The following is a 19,477-nucleotide window of genomic DNA, read 5'->3' on the forward strand; positions in this document are numbered from 1 at the left end:
TCCGATGAGAAATTAAAAAGTATTGATCATTTTTTAATACAACAAAAAATTGAGAGTCTAACAACAAAGAGTTGAAAATTCCTGGAATTCCTAAACTACGCATTACTAAAGTCAATGATTACAAGGTCTAAGTTCTGAATAGAGACCAACTATGATCCCAGTTCTAAAGAAACGGTTTCCTCTGGCTTTAACCATGTGCTCACTTGGAAAACAGCTGTGTGCTGTTTCTTTGCAGTACTGGCTGAGCAACTAACAATGGCTTGTAAGCCCTCTGATCACAATGTAGGGCTCTATCTCTTGGGCCTGGAAGCAATCCTGACTTCTTAAATTATGTAATCACGGTATTACATTATGTCAGTCTGGGTCATATAAAATGTAAGCTACAAAAATACCAAAGCTAAGAAAAAATATTTACTCATGCCTTTACTAAGATGCAGAAAGAGGATGCATACATTGCCAAAATTCCACAGAACATGCTCAAACAACAGCAACAAAGCCTAAGTTATTAAAGAGTCAATGGCCTGGAGCTCTGCTTAGGACCAAGATTACCTGGTCCTCGCAAGAGTCACTATTTCAGAGTACAATAACTCAATCCCATTTCGAGTTCATGAACACATATCTTTTAAAGAACTTTTTCATGAAATTTTTTGTGTGTGTGGTTTTCTTATATATAATCCATGAACCTAGTGATGAACAAAACCTTAGAACACAAAATTCCCTAGTAGGCCAGTGTCAGTAGATCCTTAATTCTGAATTTGAGAAATTCTGATTTGAAGAACTTCTTCCATAACCATGGGCCAAGACGTGTTAACTTTACTTCTCAGTCTTCAAAAATACATATTTATCTAGTCTTCCTGGATTAAAAAAAGACTAAATGTTCCGTAGGCATTTGTAGAAGAAGTACAAATGGCACTTCCAGACTATCAAAACACAGGGGCCGTGAACTTAATCTCAAACAATTTGAATACAAACTCAGTAGTATTGTTGCTGATCAGACACTCCATTGATAAATGATAAGGTTTTTGTTATGGTCACAGGTAAGCTTATGATGAGCTAAAAATACCAATTAAATTAAAGTACTAGCACTAGCTATGTGACCTTGAGCCAACGGCCTAACTTTTGGTACCTCAATATTTAAATGTACAAAATGAGAGGAGTGGGCTGGGTGATGTCCTGGGCCTATTCAAAGGTACAAATAAATAAATAATAATAGTAATACTAATCATTGCCCTCACTCTAATTTTTATTAAAGATCTAAATGGAAAATATCACACTGAAAAAAATATTAGTCTAAGCTTTACAGAAATGATAATTCAGGAAAATATTATAAAATGCCTGCCAATCCTCATCTTCCCCCTATAGTCCCAAACAATCATCAATAACAAAGTTTTACAGAAGAAAATGTAAATAAAATAAAAATTAAAACCCAGTCAATTCTTTAGTGGCCATACTGATACCCTATTTGAGGCTAATTTCATTCTTTCCTTGCTTGACAAATCAGAACGCCTCTCCCTCCCAGGCCACTATGCCGTATGGCAGCCGAAATTTTGCGGCCGGCTCTTCCCTCACCTGTGTCTACATGAAAGTACTGTCGGGCTTCCCAAGGCAGAGAATGCTCAGGAACCAAGAGGTACACTGTCCATACCATCTCCCACCACCCATAGGAAGGGTCTATGGACACCTCAGAACAAATTTCTCCCCCTTCTCCATCTAAAACCAACCTGTCATGTACCTGGTCCCATTCGGAGAGGACACCTTTCACAGAACTTGACAATGTAAAATCCGAAGCTGAACTCCAAGAGGGCGACTCGTGGTTCACCAGGGACTGAGGGTGTGGCCTGGGGTACCTTAGCTAGTACTTTGAAAAACCAAGGGAATTTGTATTTTAGCTCTGTCACTCACTGGCTATATGACTTTGGGCAAATGATCAGGTCTCACTGGCTTTCGTTTACTCATTTGGTGAAATGAAGATTGTGATAACGACCGAGTCACATCTCAGTCTGGCACATGGGAAGCCCAGACACAGACAGAGAGAAGATGCCCTCTCCCTTCACCACCTCTCCCTCTCTACCAACAAAAAGCCCCGTACAGCAGAGAAAGGCCATAGGCTGTCTGTGTCCCCAGGTCAGAGACTTTGGACTCCCCAGGACCCAGCAAAAGACCTGGACCAGAAAAAAACATAATACATTCATTAAGCAGAGAAAATAAAAAGACTTTGGGTCTGAGGATATTAAGATTTTATTCTGGCCACAGTAAAAAGAGACAAGTCCAATCTGATTTTGGCTACTACATAGTTCAAAACACTATTCAGAATTCTAATAATTACAGTTTCTAAAATATAAAAACCCAACAGCCCTACAGCTCTAAGTTTTACTTTTGAGAACCCAATTCTTTCTTAAACAATGGAATGGGTAACCACAGAAACTTGTGGAATCTCTTTTCCTAGAAAACATGAAGAAAAGGAGGGAAGTCAGTCAGTCTGGAAACTGCTCCAAAAAACCTGTTTATAAGCAGGGTACTGCACTAGATTAGAGGACCCTTGGATGCTCTTTCTAGACCTACTCCACGAAGATGTTAAAAGAATTAACTAGAATAATCCTATGCCATTTACACCCAGGGAAATATAACATCTAATGTAGTAGTCCTAGTGGTATGCTGGGTTATTTACTGAATGGCTAATCACAAGGTCATCACGTGAATGCTTAACCATTCCTCGGGAGGAAGATGAGTCTGTCTGCTACGGGAAAGATGTAAAGTCTCAGAAACCCGAAGGGGCAGTTCTACCCTCTCCTACAGAGTTGCTAAAGTTATAATCAATTAGATGCCAGTTGAGCTTTTTGTTCTGGTGGCACAGTAAGGTAAGAGAGGGATTTGCTAAACTCAAGATTTGCAGTTCAAACCCATCAGCTGTTCTGTGGGAGAAAGACGAGGCTGCCTGTTCCCATAAAGATGTAGAGTTATTTGAAGCCCTCCTTAAGCAAATTTTGAGTCAGAATCCGAATTGACTCAAGGGCAATGGGCTTGGCTCTTGGTATTTTGGAACATAGTCATTAAAAATAATTTTACTCAGACCCGGCAATTACATTTACATTTTCTTCTTAAATTGTACTAAAGCAGCCAACAAACAGTCCTTGAACTAACTACAGACTTTCTTTTTTGTTGTAGTTGTGCTGTGTTGTTTTTTATCGTTGGATTTTTGTTGTTGTTTTGTTTTCTTTTGTTGCTTGGTTTTGCTTTGTCATGTTTTTTTATGCATGTTATTATCTCTGCAGGTCTATCTAAATAAGATAGGCTGGATAACAATCTGGAGGGGAAAACAACAGGACCGAAGGTTCCAGGGGGACATGGGAGAGAGGGAGGTGGAAGGAACCAAAATGGTGTTAACAAACCTAGGGATAAGGGTACACCAAGGGATCCAAAATCAGTGGTGAGGAGGGTGTAGGAGGCCTGGTAGGGCTTGATCAAGGGTAATGTAACAGAGAAATTACTGAAACCCAAATGAAGGCTGAGCATGATAGTGGGACAAGAGGAAAGTAAAAGAAAATAGAGGAAAAAGCTAGGAGGCAAAGGGCATTTATAGAGTTCTAAATACAGGCATGTACCTATGTAAATATATTTATATATGAGGATGGGGAAATAGATTTATGTGCATACATTTATAGGCTTAGGATTAAGGTGGCAGATGGATATTGGGCCTCCACTCAAGTACTCCCTCAATGAAAGAATACTTTGTTCTATAAAACTGGCATTCCATGATGCTCATGTTCCTGATACAATCGCTGAAGACAAAGCAGGTGAACAACCAAATATGGTGAAGAAAGCTGATGGTGCCAGGCTATCAAAAGATATAGCATCTGGGGTCTTAAAGGCTTGAAGGTAAACAAGCGGCCATCTAGCTAAGAAACAAAAAGCCCACATGGAAGAAGCACACCAGCCTGCGTGATCACAAGGTACCGAAAAGAACAGGTATCAGGCATCAAAGAACAAAAAAATCATACCATTGTGCGCTCACCTCCATGATATGATCGCTGAAGAAAAATGGATGCATAAGCAAATGTTGGGAAGAAAGCTGATGGTGCCAGGCTATCAAAAGATATAGCATCTGGGGTCTTAAAGGCTTGAAGGTAAACAAGCGGCCATCTAGCTCAGAAGCAACAAAACCCACAAGGAAGAAGCACAGCAGGCCGTGCGATCACGAGGTGTCAAAGGGATCAGGTATCAGGCATCATCAGAACAAAAAATCATATCATTGTGAATGAGGGGGAGTGTGGAGTGGAGACCCAAAGCCCATCTGTAGGCAACTGAACAACCCCTTACAGAAGGGTCACGGGGAGGAGATGAGCCAGTCATCCATCAGGGTGCAATGTAGCAATGATGAAACATACAACTTTCCTCTAGTTCCTAAATGCTTCCTCCCCCCGGCCCCCCTGCCACTATCATGATCCCAATTCTACCTTACAAAATCTAGCTAGACCAGAGGATGTACACTGGTAAAGATAGGAACTGGAAACACAGGGAATCCAGGACAGATGATCCCGTCAGGACCAGTGGTGAGAATGGCGATACCAGGAGGGTGGAAGGAGGGTAGGGTAGAAAGGGGGAACCAATTACAGGGATATAACCTCCTCTCTGGGGATGGACAACATAAAAGTGGGTGAAGGGAGACATCGGACAGTGTTTAAGATATAACAAAATAATAATTTGTATGTGTGCTGGGGGGAGGGGAGGGCTCCCCCTCAGTGCCCGCTCGCTGCCTCATTCCTGAGACAATAAAGCAGCCCTCTGAGTCCAATAATAATAATAATAATAATTTATAAATTATCAAGGGTTCATGACGGGGGAAAGGGGGAAGTGGGGAGAGAGGGAGAAAATAAGGAGCTTATGCCAGGGCTTAAGTGGAGAGCAAATATTTTGAGAATGATGATGGCAATGAATGTACAAATGTGCTCGACACGATGGATGGATGGATGGTGATAAGAGTGGTATGAGCCCCCAATAAAATATTTTTTAATTGTAATAAAGCGCTTTGTTACTTATTTGAAGACGACATCTTCTTTACAAGATAAAACAAATGTTGCTCTTTTTCAATCTATCAGCTTCTGTGTACCCCAAATCTACTTATTCTTAAAGCCTTATAATAAATTCAATTTCCTTCTAACACCCAATCAACTTGCCCATTTATGATATTCTAATGCCCTTACTATTGCAATATTGCTTTTGTTTTCAGGGATAACACTTTCTGACTTCCTAGCTATATCAAAAGTCCCTTAAACAAGATGCATTTTTTTTTCTTCCTCATGTACTCTTTTCTATTGTCAACAATGGAATCAGGGTAGTTGGTGTTGGTAAATCCCATTGGGTCAGTGACCCTGTAGGACAGAGTAGAGCTGCCCTATCAGCTATAATCTTGCCTGAAGCAGCGCATCATGTCTTTCTCCTGCACAGCACTGGGAGAGTCAGAACCACCCACCTTTCAGTGAGCAGCGCAGCCTCTGCACTGGAATGCTGGAGGGTGCATCCATCAGAGGTGCCTCAGAAGAAACACCTGCATATCCATCTAACATACCAGCCATGGAACACTGCGTATCCCAGTTCCAGTGCCACACAGACAGAGGACTGGCTGCATGGCACCTGTGTATCTCAGTAAGAAATATAGAATTATCAAGGTGAGTTACTTACGCACTCAACATGGAGAAGTTTTGATAGTTCAGTATACTCCCCAGATCACAGAGCTATACTGAGTCTGATTCCACCAAAAATAAATAAATCAGCTAATCATTCTTTCAAGTTAGTCAGGTGGCAAAAACCAAAAAGAAAAAAAAGCTTTAGGAAAGTAAAATGTAGTCGTGTTATTTAAGGAACGCGGGTGGTGTGGTAGTTACTGCGGGGCTGAGACCTGAATGGTCAGCAGCTTGAAAGACTGGGCTTTCTACTTCCGCCGACAGCGACAGTCTCAGAGCCCCACAGGAAAGTCACGGTGAGTCAGCAGGGACTCCCTGGCACTGAGTTAGGTTTGGGGTTAATGTTATTTAAAACCAACACGTGAGACTTGTATTGCCTCCTTCATGATCCAAAGAACACAATTCAAGTAAGACTAAGGTGCTCAAGAGTTCCATCATTATGAATACTATTGATAGACTTACAACAAAGGAGGCAGAGCCCCCTGTTCCCTTCCTGAGGAGGAAAGGAGAAATCTGGTCCCTACTATGTTGTTGAAACTGCTCCAGACCCTGGAAAGGTAGCTGGTTGTGGGGGAAAAAAAAAATCACATTTTAAACAGCAAGAATGTAAAGCCTTAACACCACTACCAGTGGTGGGATTCTGCCAGTTCGCATCGGTTTGGCAGAATCAATACCAAATTTTTTTTTTGTTGAGTTTGGCAAACCAGTTGTTGGAATGGCCCCTGTAACCAGGGTTCTAAGGGCCGGGGAGCCACACTAGGTGGAAATCACAAATTTACATTCCTTCCTCTTTTTAACATGTACCACTTTTACTGTCCTTATTTAAGTAATGATTGCACGAAATAACACACTATCTGTCAGTGGATCGGACTGTCGTGTGTTTGTTTGTGATACTTATAATGGTCATTGGGGCAGCGAACCTGTTGTTGAATTACTGGAATGCTACCCGTGCCACTCCTACCATTGAGCTGACCGTGACCCACAGTGACCCTGGAGGGCAGAGCAGAACTCCCCCATAAAGTTTACAAGACTGTAATCTTCACGAAAGCCTTCAAGTATATCACAAACCTCTTACTTTATTTAAGAGGAAACTGAGGCCAGGGAAGATAATTAACTTTCTCTCAGTGGGTTATCACGGCTACCTGGCAACAGACAGGAGGAGGAAGCGGACTTCTGACCTTTCCTGTGATAACAAAATGTGCTTTTTCGCTTGTTTCATGAGCAGGTATTTCTGTATGCCCACTCTACGGCAGAAACGAGGGCAGGCCCTAGGAGTACAAAGAGAGAGAAGCTATGGGCCATGGCCTTAAAAAGCACGGTCCCACAGCAAGACAGTGGGAGGAACCCAGTGAGAAAAGCACAGCATGACACAGAAGAAACGCCAGGCAGAGCCGCACATAACTGCCTAGGCCTGGTGTGTTTTCAAAGAAACTGGGCTTTCAAAAGTCTGTTGTGTTCTTACACTCATCCTCTGAGCACAGATGGAGAAACTCAAGTGCACAGTGGATCCGGGAGTCTATTAAGGTCATCTCTGGTGGCAGCAAAATGCCTAGAAACCAGTCTGTTTACTCCGAGAGAGGGACTTTTCCCGCTGGATGGAAAAGGCAGATGTTCTTTTTGTGCCCAGTACCCTTCTGACCAAGATGATGTGCAGGACAGTCTGTGGCTCTGGAAGTACACGCAGCTGGCCCTTGAGAGCTCATCAGCTAAGGTCATTTACTCAATGATTAAGGAAGCAGTCAGTGTGGCTCCATTGCTACCAGCTTTCTTAAAGTGTCCGGTACGGATACGCAGAACAGACAGACATTCCAGCCTTCAGGGAGTCAGTACTGCAGGGAACCCACATACCAACATTTCACCAAAAAGCGACATAATGAAACAAACTACAACAAGACACGACAAATAATTGCAAATTTAAAAACTAAAAGCTCTGGCAGAGCAAAGCTGAGTGCTACCAAGAACAGACTCTTCCGGAATCAGAGAGGACGGAAGACTTGAGCACAGAATGGCACACAACCTTCAGACTATCACAATAAAGATTCTTACCAAAGAGGTTGTCACGTTAAACACATTAACTTCTGATTCCATCCATGTCTCTCCCCAACTTCACTGAAAGCAACAATGTGAATATTCCATTTCCCTCTTTCTAGGAACGTCCTCTATTTTGTTCCCTGTGCTACCCAAGAGGGATGAATGTGGAACGAGGCTCTCGTCGGCATGGCTTTGGCAACGAGAGGAGAACTGTGTGGTTTTGCTGCTCTATTCTTACCCCCTCCTTTAGACGGAGCCTGCATGAGCCTGCACATAATAAAATCTATCTACATAGCCAAGAATCACCGCAGAAACATGAAAAAGGAAAAAGCATGCTTGTCATGTTCAAGTTGACATTTAGACATTCACTTCATTTGCCTGCTAACTTCACACCCTATGGTACGTGGCCCTTGCTAGCCCTGTGCACAACGCCATCAGGCTTGCTGACCGCCACGGCGTTCTTCCCTTTCCGAAGGCCAGCACTACGTGGACAGACAAGTGGTGAAGCAGGACATGCAGCGGCTGGAAATTGGCTGCGTCTCCAGCTTTAATTCTTTAATTACCACGGCTCCATTTTCATTCTATAACTCAACAGGGCCTCATGAGATGCCCCGACTGTTTGAAAGTCTAATACACTGTAGGATTATGAACAAAATAAAGTTAAGGACAAATACTAGTGATTATAAGCCCACAACAGAAAGAGTGTTGATTAAGAACTGGCTAAATAAAAAATAAAACTTTAATCATATTCCAGAGCAACAATTGTATTACTAATTTAGAAATACAAGTCAGTTAAAAAATATATCAACTCTCAAGTGCTTCCTGACTATTCTTGGGGTGGGGTGAGGGTGGGGTGGGGGTGGGAGGGTGGTTGATACTAACAGACAGCAGCTTTCCTTTGAAGTACTTGGTGCATTTGATAGGGTGACAGGCAGTGATTTAAATGACAATTCAGAACTACCACAGGTTTCATCAAAATTATTACTACCAGAGGATCATAAAAAAGAAATTTAACGATATGTTCTAATTCCAAAGACTTAGTTCCATCCCAGGAAAAAGATATTTAAGTAAACAGCAGTTTGAAGCCTACGTGTTAAAAGTAGTAATTAACTATTTTAGGTAGGAGAAGAACTGATCCTCAGAAGGCCCCACAGAGCAAGGTTGGATGGTGAAAAAAAACAAATGAAGTAATTAAGCATGCAGCGACAGTGACATCTAGTGTTACCAACTGCAGCCCCGCTGTGCGGCCGGTCAAGCCTCATTGTTGAAGAAAACACTCAAAGCTTCTCTCTTCTTTAAATTCAAACCAACAAAAAACTTGAATATTTTTAAATGCCCTATAATCAATACACTATCATCACTTTCCCCCCGGTTTTAAAAATCTCATGACACGAAATGCATCTTTGAGAATCCATAGCTGATTCCAAATCATTAATAAAAAGCAACAAAAAAAAACCAAACCCAAATTCACTGCCACTTAGCTGATCCCCACTCACGGAGCCTGTCTAGGGTTCCCAAGTGTATGAGTCGTGGGGGAGCAGGGAGGAGGAGCTACATGCTCTCCCACAGAAGGGCTGGTGGACTTTGCTCTGACCAGGCAGTCAGCAGTCCCATGCTTCCCTAACAGCACCTCCAGGGCTCCTAACAAAGGGACAGCCTCATCTTCGGAGGGACAAGGGATGACTTTGAACTGCTGACCTTGTGGTTAGTAGCCCAATCACTGGCGCGAAGCACCACCAGGGTTCCTTATGTTGACTTGGAAAGTAAACATAAAACCTGAGGCCTAAATGTAAAAAGCATTACCTATTGAGTCACCCAAATCAGTAACCGTTCCCCCTCCCTTTCCCAGTGGAAAGGTGACCCGTACATGTTCTGATGGGTGTATGGTACAGACGAAACCTTGCAGCTATGAGAGCACAGCTATCACACAAATCGGTACATGGTCCAGAAAAACAAACGCCAGGCATGTCAGGAATCCCTGAAGCCAGAAAGGAAACGGGGCAAGGACTTGCCGGTGTAGAGAGGAACAGCGCCACATGCCTGCCTGTCCGGCTTTGCTAGATTCTGGGGGCTTTGAAAGACCCACTTGTTAAAAGTAGAGATTTTTTGCCCATGGGCTTCGTACTTGGCAGCACAGGTTATATTCCTATAGTATTTTTCTAGTTTTAGTTTTATGCTCTTGATGATCTATAAAAGTAAGCAAAATTCTGAAAATTATTTTTGGCAGGTCAGTGTTTTGTAAAAAGTAGCATTAGCTGTAACTTACCTATTTTTTTTGGAAAGTTCATCCTTTGCTCTTTTAACTCCAAAAATTCTTGTGATCAAGGTACTAAAGAGAAGTGTGGATGAATTTCTCACCTAGTGTAAAAACAAACATATACCAAGGGTTAAGAAACTATTCATGGCATGACACCAACAGCGACAATGCTCAGAGTGGACATTCCACATCACACTTAGGAGTCAGGATTCTCTTGAAGGCCACCACCGCTACCACGGCACCGGCTTGTGCGGGGCTACAGGAAACGTGGCTGTGTTCATAGAATATCCCCAAAACTTTACAGTAATGATTCAACGGCTTCCTCTTGAGCTGAGCTCTATATTCTTACCACCACCACCCACCCCCCCAGACTGCTAATATCACTGCCACACTTTTCATGATCTCTTTGTAACTGTATCATCAAACAACATTTCTTAAAAACAATGAGCTCCTCTCCCCCTATCCTTCCTGATGAAGACTAATATCCTCACGAAGAACTGAACCTTTCCATTCATTTTCTGTAATCATTTATTATGAGAAAATATTTGTAAGGTCCAATTTCAAAGAATCCATATTACTTAGCATGGCTAAGAAGATGTTTCGCAAAAATGAAGAACTAAACTGCAGTATGTTGCTAACCCTACGAATCCTGTGACTTAATCTAGTAAATTTAAACACTTAAATCTTAGACAACTGATTAATAAAAATAAGAGGAAGCAACTATCATTATAAGCTCAAAACCTTTTTCTAAGATGAAAATAGAGTACATCTATAAAGCTGTTTTGTGATGTTATAGAAATGTCTTGAAAGCCATGCATCTTGGGCTTCCTCAAGTACCTTGCCAAACCAGGGTTACAACGTAGACTCACATACTCACTTCTCTGGATTGCTTAAGGCACTAAGCCAGCAACAGGGACAATGTCCAGACCAGAAGGCACACACTTACTGACACCAGAGTTTACATTTTAAGGACGAAAAGTTTCATAACCACGTGATACAATCAGTATTAGTATAAGACAGATAATTAAAAATAGCACTGTAAGGTTTACAGATTAGTTTTCTGAAACCACAAGGCGAGGAAAAACAAAAAAAATAAGGTGAGTGTCAAAGGCAGCAGGGGCCCGTGTCTCACAATCACACCACCTGACTTCCACTGAGTGGTTGCCATGAGGGATACAAGGCCAGTACTTCCAGATCTTCTGCTTTTTCAAGCGAAGCCAAAAATCCTGGGTTTTATGTGAAATCTCACTATTTTGAAATGTTGGCAACAAATGAAAGAAAATGAAACATACAAGCACACCCACAATAGAGACCAAATAAAGCTCAGTTGTGCTCAACTGGACTATAGGTCATTTGCAATCTCTCCTCTGGAAGCCCAACACTGACTGAATGCATCCCTGGTAATGAACTTTACAGACAGATTGGCACAATTTAAACCAACATTCCAATAAAACACTAAAACTAGATAGACTCACATTCAACAGTTAAACCTTCAACAGTTAACCAAATATTTAAGTTCCTACTACTACATGCATTGTCTGTCGTCACCAGGCAACCAATCTGTGAGTCCTGTTGCTTTATTAATGCAGGGTGGTGAATTATTTAAAGTGGCTTGTCCAGCCAAAGTCTCTACCTCCCATCAAATGACTGTTTCCTTTATGGGTTTGGTAAAGGTGAGGGAAGGTACTGATAGGATTCACCTCTGAGTAACTGCTAACAGGAGTCCCTGGAATAAGATCCTGCTGAATATAAAATGAGCCCTCTGAAAAGCCGAAGGAGGGATCTCACTACCAGCAAGAGCCAGGAGTGGAGCTCCTCCAATGGACCCACGATCCCTGCACAGTGAACCTCTGGGACTAGAAGACATCAGAGGGACAGCAGCAGCATCAGAAGCCAGAGCACAGAACAGGTGGTGGGCTTCCCACCCCAAGGAGCAAGGAAAACGGAGTGGTTGTGTGCAGGAAGCTGGCTGGTGGAGTGGGTAGGATACCTCTGGGCACTTAAATAGGGAAGCTTTGACTTGCTGATGTATGCCAAGTGTGTTTTGAGTGGAATTGAGTGTGTTTACTGGAGTGGGTGCCTCAATTAACATCACCTTTGGCCTGGAAAGACTTTGATTACCTTTTATCTGGCCTACTAAATACCATATATACTAGAATATAAGCCGACCCAAATGTCAGCTGAGGCACCTAATTTTACCACAAAAACTGCATTAAAATGTGCTGCATTAAAAATCGGCTTATACACGAGTATAGCCGGTAGTTCCCCACTTTGGGGTTCAAAAATCAACAATAAAGACTTTTCTTCCTCTCAGAAATCATACAGGCACACAAAATAAAACAGAGAGGCTGCTAAATGCAGTACGCTCAAAACAAGAGTGCCTGGAAAGACGGTGCCTGCAGTGCTCGTCTTTCAAACTGCAGCGAAGTGTCTGCTAAGTGAATGGCCTCTCAGAAACAAAGTGCCCTGGACACTAAGGTGCAGTGACTGGAAACAAGAGGCACAAACTGGTCGTGCAGTTTTGCTCACACAGATCAGTAAGCTCCACAAAGTTCCCCCATTAGCAACTACAGGGGATCATGACCTATACAAGTCAGCCATCAACGCTAGATAGTTGCAATTCTACTATCAGGAAAAATAAACTCAAAACACCAAACTCACTGCCATCAAGCTGATGATGACTCATAGTGACCCTGTAGGGCAGGGTAGCACTGCCCCCGGGGGTTCCCTAGACTGTAACTCTTCACAGGAGCAGAAAGGCCCATCTTTCTCCCACAGAGTGAGTGACTGGTGGTTTCGAACTTTGGACCTAATGATTTGCAGCCCAAGGCATAATCACTACACCACTAGGGCTCCTCTAAAGAAAAAGAACTACTGAAAATAGTTTCCCCTCAGCAGCTGCTGAGGAGCCCTGGTGGCGTGATGGTTATGTGCTTGGCTGCTAACCAAAAAGCTGGCGGTTCAAGACCACCAGTGGCCCCTGTACAGTTACTGCCTCGGAAAGCCCAGGGGCAGTGTTCCCCTCTCCTATGTGGTCACCAGGAGTTCAAGTCAGCCTGAGGCCAGTGCATGAGGTTTTCATCAGCTGTTGGGTTACTTTGTGCCCCCTTTATTATAGTCCTTTCAATGGGTGCCAAGTGGTACTTAATTTTTTTTTTTTGGTAGCACCTTTGTCTTTACATATATATAATCATTTTATTGGGGGCTCATACAACTCTTATCACAATCCATACATCCATCCATTGTGCGAAGAACATTTGTACATTTGTTGCTATCATCATTCTCAAAACATTTGCTTTCTGCTTGAGCCCTTGCTATTAGCTCATTTTCCCCCTCCCTCCCCATTCCCCGCTCCCTCATGAACCCTTGATAATTTATAAATTATTATTTTGTCATATCTTACACTGTCCGATATTTCCCTTCATCCACTTTTCTGTTGCCCATTCCCCAGGAAGGAGGTTATATGTAGATCCTCATAATCCGTTCTCCCTTTCTACCCTATCTTCCCTGTACCCTCCCGGTATCGCCACTCTCAGCACTGGTCCTGAAGGGATCATCTGTCCTGGATTCCCTGTGTTTCCAGTTCCTATCTGTACCAGTGCACATCCTCTGGTCTAGCCAGATTTGTAAGGTAGAATTGGGATCATGATAGTGGTGGTGGGGGGGAAGGAATCATTTAGCAACTAGAGAAAAGTTGTATGTTTCATCGTTGCTACACTGCCCCCCAAAGTGGTATTTCATTGTTACTGATTTCTATTCCTCTAGGAGGGCAGTGAAAAAGAGGAAGGGTCTGGACAGGATGGATTCACACAGCAGCTGCACCAATGGGGTCAGGTATAAGAATAATGGTAAGGATGGCACAGGACTGCGCAGCGCTCTAGTCACTGGTACAGAGGGTCACCAGGAGTCGGAGCTGAATCGATGGCACCTAACAACAGCAGCGACCAGTCACCACCATTCAGTGTTCAAATCCACCAGTGGTCCCTTGGGAGAGAGGGGCAGCGGCCAGGGTTCTCCTCTGCCATGATGGGTGTGTGTACTGACTTCCCTTCCTTGTTGTAGACTGCCTTCTCTTTAACTCAGGTCATTCTGTATCTACCTTCCAGTTAATGATTTTTTTTACACTTAATTGGATATGGAAGTCCTTTCATGCCAAAAAGGTAGAAATAAGTATTTTCTCCAAAAAATTTTTACTTGGGTTCTGATTTGCCTCCCATCACTTTTTGCCACGTCATATTAACAAATCACTTAGAACTTAAGGTTGTGAGCCCTTCATCTGTAATCTAAGACAACTCCCACAGTGAAGCAGAGAACCAGCCATGTTCTGAGGTCATGCTTGAGCTGTTTTAATGTTCTCTGTTTTTCAGGTTCCCTACGTACGAGGCAGTGCTTTATATACATATTTTAATTACCCGAGTCTTCCACTAAAGAGCTTCATGATACAAATACATGCCAAGATCACTATCCTTCACTGCTAGTTCTCTACACCAAGCCACCATCTCTCTTGGCAGAATTACTACAAGAGCTTCCTGATCATGGTCTTCCCCCTTCCCTCCTGCTCCCTTACAGTACACTCTCCACAAATCAGATCCCATCACTCCGGTGTTAACGTTCTCTAATGGACGGCTTCCCAACAGGTCTGTCTCAACCAAACCCCCGGAGGCTGTTTGCAGACTCAGCTGAGACTCTGTGCCACAGGGGAAGGGATCTGGCTTCTCCAGGAGCTACTCTTGAGACCCAGAGGTGTCCACTACCTGCCCAGGTAAGCCCACACCTAACGAGGTGAAATAACAAAGGAGGCCAGCTACGAGGTGGTAGCAACTGGAAAATCCACTCCCTGTTCCAGCAGAGCTATGGCCAGTTTGGTAATGTCTTTCCTCTTTGCTTCCTTACTTCCCCTTTTCTTTATTCCTTACTGTTTGGGGTTTGCAGCCCCAGTAAAACTGTAACACCTAAGCTTTTAAAGAGTTCGGGTGCAACACCTAAAGAAACAGGTTAAGACCATACTAAGTTTGTAAAACATCCTCCTCTTTACACCTGAAACACTTGAAAATCTCTTCCGTAATAGCACAGATTCTGGAGTTACAGAGTGAATAGTTGTATCCCTTTTGGCCAGAGGTTCTGAACCTTCCTAATGTCACGACCCTTTAATACAGTTCCTCAAGTTGTGATGACCCCCAAATCATAAAATTATTTTTGTTGCTACTTCATCACTGTCATTTTACTACTGTTGTGAATCTGGAGACCCCTGTGAAAGGGTCGTTTGACCACCAAAGAGGTCGTGACCCACAGGTTGAGAACCACTGCTTTAGGTAGAGTTCTTAGCCTCTCTAAGTCTTGTTATTCTTATTTGTAAGTAGGAATTATAACAACATCTACATGGTCAGGTTCTTCTGAGCCCTAAATGAAGCAATCGATGTAACTAATGCGATCAATCTGACACCGTAAAGGAGATTCTGACTCATGGTGACCCCATGTGCGCTTGTAGACCTGTTCTCTAGGGTTTTCCTGGCTCTGACCTTTCAGAAGCAGATTCCCAATTGATCTAAAGAGTCTCGGGTGGGTTCGAATCACCAAGCATCTGACTGGTGGCCAAACACCTAACCATTTTTGCCACCTGGGAAACTCTGTAAGTGAAGCCACCCACACAAAGCACTCAATGAAACAGCCATTATGTTCACGATCACCAGTCATCCAGGAGATGCGAATTCAAAGTAGAATGAAGTAGCACTTTATACCCACAACGATAGCCGAAGTGAAGACAAAAATCAGAAACAAGAAATGTTGAAGAGGGTGTGGAGAGACTGGCACTCCTATACATTGCTGATGGGCTTGCAAACATGTACAACCATGATAGAACGTGATACAGCACTACCTGAAACAACTGGGAATAGAAATCCCATACAACTCAGCAATACCGCCACTGGGCATATACCGCAAAGAAGCAGATGACAATATGCACAGATGTATGCTCTCTTATGTTCACTGCAGCACCGTGCACAACGGCAAGAAGCTGGAAACAGTCCATATGCCAGTGGAAGAATGGATAAAGAAACTCTGGTGTAGATAAACAATGGAATACTATGTATTACACAAAAAACAATGACGAAGGCATGAAACAGCTTGGAAACCATTATACTGAATGAATGCAGCCAATCACAAGCGGACAAACACTGTATGAAACCACTACGCTAAGAAGAATCAACATTAAGACAAATGCAGACTTCTCTTCTCGTTATCTAATCTTCTAGCCCAGTCTCCCAAGTAGAGGTATGTGCCTGTCTAGCTCCTTTGTACCATACATCACCCCTATTTGGACATCTTAGAAACCACTTCATGAAAAATAAATTAATTCTATCACTATCGTTTTATCCTTACCACTTCATTTTTTTTTTATTGTTTCTGTTGGGTTTATCACAGTTTGTGAAGCACAGGAGGAGTGGATGCATAGAGATAAGAACTGATGCAAAGGTTTGTGGGGCTGTAGGAGTGGTTGGGGGGAGATGGGGAAGGGGAGGGGCTTTCAGAGCAAACAATGAAGGTGGACTGAGCACTAGCACTGAAGGTGATTGCACATTTCATTATTTTATTTCCCTCTCCCGACCCTCCCTCAGGAACCCTGGATACTTTTTAAATGATTTTTTTCATGTCTTATACTGACTACTGTCTCCCTTCACCCACTTTTCAGTTGTCCGTCCCCCTGAGAGGGTGTTACATGTTGATCATTGTGATTGGTGCCCCCTTTATCCCCCCGCCACCTTCCCCTACCCTCCTGGTATCACTACTCTCATTATTGGTCCTGAGGGGTTTATCTGTCCTGGATTCCCTGTGTTACATGCTCTTTTAACTGTACCTATATACATGGTCTGGTCTAGCCAGATTTGTAAGGTAGAATTGGGGTCACGATAGTGAGGGGGAAGAAGCATTAAAGCATTAGAGGAAAGCTGTATGTTTCAGCAATGCTATACTTTGATTAATGTAATTACAACTTTGGTCTTCCATTAGCTATTTTTATGAAGAAACTTATAGTTAGGAGGTTTTTTTCCCTCTAATAAAGCAAATAAGCTGAACAGAAGCAAAAAAAGAATCATTTGAAATCAGTGTTTTAAAAAAAAATTGCAAGAGATGACATAAAAGCATTTTATATATCTATGCAGGAAATGTGTATTTTGTGATATATGTACTACACATATGCATGTGGGTTGGGTACTTTAGATTTATAAATCTCACATAGAAAAGAGGAGGAAATGCATTCAGATGCTAGTAATGATTATACATACATAGCAGTTTAATAGGTGATTTTTTTTCACATGTCTGTATTTTTGAAATTTCTATGGTATATATAGTGTTATTGTTTAAAAAGACTTTTATGAATCACTCCTGACTGGTAGTTTCAAATTTGCTACAAAGGTGGAAAAATCACCTGATTCCACCATTTGAGAGTCTTTCCACAAGAGCCGGTCGTCTTTGTTCAACTCAGAGAACAGAAGACGGGTCCCTCTAACCATCTGTTTTCTGATAGCTCGCTTTCCTCCTGGGCAAGCCACCTTCCTACCTGTGCAACTCCCGTACACAGGTATTTACTCCTCTGCTTCCTGTCAACACAAAAGGTAAATGCTGGGTCCTCAAAGTTATGCAATGCTCTTAGACAAATTTTCAGAAGCTTGCGACAGGTACAATTTTCCAGGCAGCAGTTGGCAGCCACGGGCGCGCATGCCTCTGCCTGCCACTCAGTACGCTGACTCTCAGCAGTCTCCGGGACAGTCTGCAACGGCGGGAGCAGCTCACTAGATTGGAAAGCTCCGCTAACTATCTCACTCTGTGGGTAATGGAGTAAGAGCGAGCTTCTGGTCTCCTTTTCCTCATGTTCTTCTTCGGCTGCGCTCTCAGCCTCTAGCTACAAACCACAGGTTACGCTCCCGGGGGCAGGAAGCATGAGAGTATGGGAGAGTAATCAAAGCACAGCACTTCTCCCAGGAATCATGAAATTACACACTTTTGAGGGGTTTTTTTTCCTCTGAAATCCAACAAGTGTTGTCTACTCTCTCCAAAGTTCTGTAAATGAAAGTTTTAGTGAGAATCACAATGTTTCTGGACTCTGCTCAGAATGGGACGCAAAAACAAAACCATGACTCAGCATTTAACATCCATCTTCGTTTGCTTCTTCCTACATTGGACAGGACGTATACGCTTGCAGTGCCACTCACCACCGGAGGTAATACTCACCACCCACTGCATCACAAAAGAAACGTGCACCAGACACGTTAGGATACTCAAAAGTATCTGTTTCCAAGCAAGATGGAGTGATACAGACCAGACCCTTCTGAAACAAGCAAAAAAACCCGCCAGCACATTTAAAATAATAGTTTTCAAACTACTGGGCATTAAGCATTGAAGGATAGTGATACACTAGAGATGGGGAGAAAAAAATAAGATAAGCCCTGTGAATATCAGTGTATATAGCTTCACAAGAATTTCCAGGCACCTTGGGAATCCTGCTGACTTCCAGATCACTCTGAATGTGTAGGGAAACTGAGGCCAGGGAAAGAAACTCCAGAAAGGAGTAGAGCTGATGGCACTGGCCTCTCACAGCAGACTAGGAATAACAAGTGTCGCCATAAGGCAGCGTCAAAGTCCTCATCCTCCACAGGACATGGGGGTAGCAAGCACAGTAGGATCCTACCTCTGTGGTGGAAAATTGTTCTCCCAAAATAAACAATACTGAGGTTGAGCCTAACAAATCTTAAAAGCAAGACCTAAAAAATATCAAACTGATTCCAATGATCCTAGCCACATCCTAAAATAATAAATATTTATAGGAATGTGAAAAAACAAAACAAACCAAAAAACCCCACCAGCACCCAACAAGACGACCCTCCATGTGGGGCATCCAATAAAAAATTTGTCAAGCATGTAACGAAGCATGAGAAGCAATCAAATATCAAAAGTGGGCCAGAACTGCCACAGAGAGCTGAAGTAGCAAATAAAGACTTGAAAACAGTTATCAAAAAGGTAAGTAAAGGCATGGAAGATATTTTAAAAGGCCTAAATTGAACTCCTAAAGATGAAAAACACATTGAATAGGAGTAATGGCATATTCTATATTGAAGAAGAAATAACTCGTGAACTGAAGATACAATAATAGAATCCAAAATGGAGCAGAGGATGGGAAATGGAGAAGGAACAAGGATAAGGAGCTAAGGTATAATTTCCAGGAGCCGAATATACATTCAGTTGGAGTTCCGAAATAAGTGGAGGGAGAAGAACGCTACACGTAAGAAAAATTGAAGAATGACCAAATTTTTCAAAATGTGATAAAAGCGAGGCTTCAAGAAGCCAAACATACGAACATAAAAAGCTAAACAAACCCCAAGTACAAGAAATGTGAAATAATTACATCGAGTTACATCTGAATCAAACTGCTCAAAACCAGTAATAAAGAAAAAACTCTTAAAAAGCAAAGATAAGCTACATGTTTGTTTTGGGGGGAATCATAAAATACAATACA

The 19,477-nt window shown here is 42.5% G+C and overlaps 1 protein-coding gene across 3 annotated transcripts in view; it reads right to left on the reverse strand.

The window, feature by feature from the left end:
- Positions 1 to 19,477, reverse strand: part of THADA (THADA armadillo repeat containing) — a 385,109-nt gene that overhangs the window by 278,919 nt on the left and 86,713 nt on the right. For all 3 annotated transcript variants that reach the window (XM_075535368.1, XM_075535369.1, XM_075535367.1), the window contains exon 26: positions 9,979 to 10,070. In XM_075535368.1, coding sequence (XP_075391483.1) covers positions 9,979 to 10,070 — 92 coding nt within the window. The remainder of the gene's footprint in view (positions 1 to 9,978; positions 10,071 to 19,477) is intronic.

Source organism: Tenrec ecaudatus, chromosome 17, assembly GCF_050624435.1.
Source record: "Tenrec ecaudatus isolate mTenEca1 chromosome 17, mTenEca1.hap1, whole genome shotgun sequence".
NCBI lineage: Eukaryota > Metazoa > Chordata > Mammalia > Afrosoricida > Tenrecidae > Tenrec > Tenrec ecaudatus.